This window comes from Sipha flava, unplaced genomic scaffold (assembly GCF_003268045.1).
Source record: "Sipha flava isolate LNK unplaced genomic scaffold, YSA_version1 19131_pilon_pilon, whole genome shotgun sequence".
Lineage (NCBI taxonomy): Eukaryota > Metazoa > Arthropoda > Insecta > Hemiptera > Aphididae > Sipha > Sipha flava.
Genome location: NW_020272615.1, coordinates 12,759 through 18,154, shown reverse-complemented (window position 1 = coordinate 18,154; position 5,396 = coordinate 12,759). Strand labels below are relative to the sequence as shown.

The 5,396-nt window shown below is 28.6% G+C and overlaps 2 protein-coding genes across 3 annotated transcripts in view; both read right to left on the bottom strand.

Moving 5' to 3' along the window:
• Positions 1-1,350, bottom strand: part of LOC112681443 (beta-galactosidase) — a 31,331-nt gene extending 29,981 nt beyond the window's left edge. Inside the window, exon 1 of one of the 2 annotated variants that reach the window (XM_025551695.1) lies at positions 1,130-1,350. In XM_025551695.1, coding sequence (XP_025407480.1) covers positions 1,130-1,201 — 72 coding nt within the window. In that variant the 5' untranslated portion in view covers positions 1,202-1,350. The remainder of the gene's footprint in view (positions 1-1,129) is intronic. The other variant, XM_025551694.1, reaches the window with a different exon arrangement.
• Positions 1,351-3,671: 2,321 nt separating this feature from the next.
• Positions 3,672-5,180, bottom strand: LOC112681441 (zinc finger MYM-type protein 1-like). The gene is made up of 3 exons (XM_025551693.1): positions 5,120-5,180; positions 4,324-5,044; positions 3,672-4,248 (listed from the first exon to the last, which is right to left on the bottom strand). The coding sequence occupies exons 1-3, from the start codon at positions 5,178-5,180 to the stop codon at positions 3,672-3,674; spliced, it is 1,359 nt and encodes a 452-aa protein (XP_025407478.1).
• Between the last annotated feature and the right edge of the window lie 216 nt (positions 5,181-5,396).

Here is a 5,396-nt window from a genome sequence, read left to right as displayed (position 1 = left end):
TGTTGTAACGAAATGTCGATATTCTCTTTCAAAAATGTTGTACATGCTTGCTTTCAAATAGTCGTGCGCGTATTTATGACTAGTGAGTCGAAGACCGAAGTATTCATTATTATGTTATCACACGTTACATCACCGCCGCGCCGTCATCATTTGTCGGTCCAAAAATAGAATCGGTGCACAAAATTGGTTTACACCGTATATCGAGTAAAAATAAAGGTGTATTTAATCTGTGGTCAAATGTATGACCAAAATACCTTCGACAAAAATATGAGATAACAATACGTGTTTGGAAATTGTAGTCCGACTCGCAACGAAATTTTCGAGGGGTCGACATTTATAAACATTTATACCTACCAAATAATATGCTTCGTCAACCGATTAAAAAAAATTACAGTTGATTAACCCGACAATGTCGACCGGGACAAAAACGTGGGGGGTGTCACACCCCCCTTCGCTTCGCCACTGAATATAGTATAGTACCTAACGAAGTTAATCAACGTTAAGCAGATAGTTGTGAATAGAACTGAATAGAATATGATTTAATAGTTATTAAATCATATTCTATTCAGTTCATTATTTTATTGAAGGTGATTGTAATCACAAGTCGCAGAATTAAACATTTAATGCTATCTGCGTTGTAAATGAAAATTTTGGTTTGACTAGGGGTCATTGCATAACAGAATATGACCAAATGGGATATAAAACTAAAGCCGTCCGCGGGCAACCATATTTCGATAACCCAAGGTGCCCTTGCGGAAGTACCCGGTCATCCTTTGAACTCCTAACGAGGTTCCGGGTACATACATAATAAATGTTTTCTAAAATTAAAATTAAATAACTAAAAAATGTTAAACTTAAGTTTTAAACTAAAACTAAAAATTTTAAACTAAAACTATTTAACTAAATATTTAAACTAAAAATATTTCTGTTAAAATATAGCAACTAATACTGTTAAAAACAATGTAATCGATTGTAGTATATTCATTATTCCTTAACTATCGCACACATTTCATTACCGAAATCAAAAAAAGGTTTGATCGAGTTATTGATTATTTCTTAATAAATACTACGTACGACTCAAATTCGGAAGACGTGTTCGACAAAAATAAGAAAAAAATTTTTAACTTACCGGTGAATTGATAACATTCGAAAAAACGGAAGCGATTAGTAACCCAACTATACACAAGGCAAACAAATGCATCTCTTACAGTGCTGGAAGAGAAAAAAATGTTTTCCACTAAGTTTTGATGATTGAAGTATTGTTGTTTTTTTTTATTGTTCAACGAGAAAACGTTTACTGCAGGTATATCGGATAATGAATAATGATCTCGGTCTCATTCTCGTTATGTTTTTGTGTTATGTATGATTTAATCTAATATATTCACTATCTACTCCATAGTCCACTCGGTTATTTTATCTCTTATCAAAAAAAATGCAGCAAACCAATATTAAAATCGTTGTTATCTTTTTTTTAATGACAACCAGCCTATTTATTACAATATTATTTAAGAATAATGATTAGATTTTTGAACATTTTTATCAATATATATTTGAGAGCATAGGAATTAGTCCTTATATATAATTTAATCAAATTTTAACATAGATAATATATTATTACCCATATGAATATACCTACATATGTATATATATATATATATACCTACATATGTACAATATTTTTATTTTTAACATTTTGTTAATTCAATTAATTTCTACAATATTATACTATTATTATTTATAATATATATAATATAATATATATTTACATGATGTGATTAATGTAATCTTTCAGAAAAAGTTGAAGACAGTGGCGTAATTTTGGGGGGGGGATATGGGGATATATCCCCCCCCAGACGCTTTTTTTTTAGAATAATTATAATTAAATTTCCGTAAGCACTAAGCTTTAAAAGATTTTAAGATAAGAAATAAGAATACATGGATATTATGATAGTTGAGATTTTTTTTATTTTACTAATATAAAACTACGATAGTTCAACAATTATAATATATGACAAGAAAATTTTATAGCTCAAGTTAAAATATAACAATGATAAATCTACAATTTACCACTCTTGTTTAGTGCTTAAAGCATGCAATATTTCACAAAAACGTGAAACATTGAAATTTTTTCTAAAACAAATATTAATGTTAGTTATTTATCAATTATTTATTATATAATCTAAAAGTTCTTATTATAATCATTAATATTAATGAAATGAGTATAGTGGTTGGCATATTACTATAATAACTATATTATACTATATATATTGGGTCTTGTTTTCGACTATTTATAACATTATAGCAAATCTTGGTTTATTTTCCTAGGAAATTGCTTTCGACGACATCGACAAACAATGTATCATTATATTATTCTATTCAGTGGTATGAGGTATTAACCAGTGATGCCATGTTGGCCTTTTTAAGTCCAAATCTGACCTTTTTAAGGCTAAATCTGGCCTTTTTCATTTTAATCTGACTGAAAAAATACACAATCTTGCTCCTAGCTTTTTTCTAGCCATTAATTGTTTTTAACTAGCTTAATTCTGATTTAAGTTGTATATAATATATTTTAATTAATTGTTTGTTTATATAAGTATAATATTACACAACGACATTGATATCATGAGTTTTTCCCTTCGTTTTCGTTATCACTCCATATGATAAACCATATTTATGGTTGTTATCATAACAAATTATATTTATCTGTGGTGGTTGTTAACCATAGACCTTTTATATATTAGGTCTATGCTAAGACTTGTCGTAATAAAGTTGAACTATTTTTTTAAATAATCTAAGTCTTCATACATTTATGTATTTCTTATTTCTATGTAATTATTGTGGCATACCCATTCTTAACCAAGAAGTAAATATTAAAGAGTTCCATGCAGATTTTGAGATATCCGCACACAATGCTTTACTAAATCTTTATCCCGATTGTAAAATTGTGGCTTGTACTTTTCATTTAGCTTAAAGTTAGTTTTGGCACATTCAAAGTAACAATTATTACTTGAGTATAATAACAAAAATTCCAATATTGGCAATTGGCTTAAAAGTTTTTTGGTTTGCCGTATTTACCTTCAGAAGAAGTAAAAGATGTCTTTACACAATTAATATCAGCAGGGCCGGCGCTACCTTTTGCGAGGCCCTGGGCAAAACTTATTTTACCAATAGCCATAGTCACCTATATTCTGTAGAGGCCATAATCGGGCCATAATTAAAGGCGAAAATGTATCAAAAATATATTTTCTGAACAAAAAAATTGTTAACTTTAAAAATAAAAAATACATTAATAAATATACATTTTCAACTCTTAAATGATAAGTTTTAAACGTGTCAACACTTGTCTTACACTTGTCAACTTACAATTAGTATACTATTAATTACTATCAATTACAAATGTGGTCATAATTGGTTAGAGACTTAGAGTTTTATCTTACATAACGAAACATTTAAACATTAGAAATAAAAAAATAATAATAAATTTAATTAATATTGAATATTTAAAATTTTTTCCTAGATTTTTTGGACGCAAACAATTCTATAACATTTTTAAAGTCCAGTGTGTTAGCTACTTAATTTTCTATTGCAATCGTAGCCAATTCAGTCAATCGTTTTTGAGACATTGTGTTTCTGAGGTAATTTTTGATTATTTTGAACTTTGAAAAACTCCTTTATGCTGAAGCTGAGGTTATTGGTATGGTTAACAAAATTCGGAGTGAAATAACTATGTTAAGAAAAGCAGTAAAAGAACCAGGCATTGTTTTTAAAAAACTGAGTGCTCCTATAGGAGTAGAATCTTCTTTCATTGTATGACGAAAAACTAGTAACTCTTCATACAATTCAGAAGCAACTATGTCATATGAATCTCCATCACTTAAATAATTTTGTAAATTTAAACAATTCTTCATAAGGTCGTCATTTGTTATTTTTTGGAGTTCACTAATATTGTATAAGAAACTGAAATTGTTGTTATAAATTTGAAATTGATTAAATCGTTCACTAAATGACGATAAAGCTCCATCGGCAATTACATTAAAATAAAATGTTCGGAAATTTTTTTCTGGATCATCATTTATTTCATCAGAATTTTCATAATCAAATTGTTTTTTTGTCTTTCTAAGACGTTTCTTTTTAAATATTTTATTAATATTCATGATATCTACTATTTCATTAGCTTTAATTTTTGATGATTCAAAACCATTCATTCGAAATGATTTTAAAAATTCTAAAAGACCATTTAAAAGATTACTACATTTGTGCAAATGAATATTAATGTTTTGTAAAGTTTTGCTTACAGTATTTACCTTGACTAATATTTCCTACTAAATGACCAAACTAAGAATAAATTCATAGCTTTCTAGTTCATTTGAAGCTAATGACTGAGCTTCACTTTTCGTTTTTGGATCTGAAGTTGTATAAGCCACTTCTTCTAATGCTCTAAAAAGTTCGGGTACTTGGTAACGTATAGTTTTGATACTGTTAACTTTACATTCCCATCTGGTTTCTGAAAGTGGCTTTAGTGTTAAAAATGTACAATGTTTTTTTAAAATATCCCAGCGTTTTATGGAAGATGCAAACAAACAATATATCCTTTGTATGGTGCCAAAAAACCCAACCGCTACGGTGGAACTCTTTGCTATATCACCCAACAACAAATTTAAATTATGACATGCACATGGTGAAAAAAATGCTCTAGGATTTTTTGCTATAATTCTTGATTGAACCCCTTTGTACTGGCCTTTCATATTGGCACCATTATCATACGCTTGTCCACGACAATCTTTTAGATCTATACCTATTCTATTTAATTTGTCTAATAAAATATTTGTCAAATCATATCCAGTTGTAGAATGAACATTAATAAATTCTATAAAATATTCTTTGATGCAAGGTATTGTAGACATACTTTTGTTTCTCATATCTAGAATATGAATAATTATAGAAAGTTGCTCTTCTCTACTAATATCTGGAGTGCAGTCCATCAAAATAGAAAAGTATTTGGCTTCTTTGATTTCTTCTACAATCTGTTGACGAATTTTTTGCGCTAAATCAATCAGTTTTAGTTAATCAATTAGTTCAATCAGTTCATCTTGTATTTGGTGACTTAAATAATGATCACGAGTTTCATTATTTTTTATCCGACGAACATGTTCTTGAATAACTGGATCAAATTTGGCCATCATCTCTATAAGACCTAAAAATGTACCATTATGTTCCGTGTAAATGACATCAGAAGATCCCCGAATGCATCACCATGTTTTGCCAAATAAAAAATTGCTGATAAAATTCGTTTAAGTACATCTTTCCAATATTGCTATTGTTTTCAATTATATTATGTACAAATTGAGAATCTTTGACTTCAATTAATGTTGTCGTTACTCGATAGCACTCAAATT

Coding starts and splice junctions, on each gene's coding strand:
- LOC112681441 (XM_025551693.1), bottom strand. CDS start 5,180: ATGGCCAAATTTGATCCAGTTATTCAAGAACATGTTCGTCGGATAAAA. Junction 5,045..5,119: donor GATAAAAAATAATGAAACTC/GTGATCATTATT, acceptor TGATTGATTTAG/CGCAAAAAATTCGTCAACAG. Junction 4,249..4,323: donor ATTCTTAGTTTGGTCATTTA/GTAGGAAATATT, acceptor GCACAAATGTAG/TAATCTTTTAAATGGTCTTT.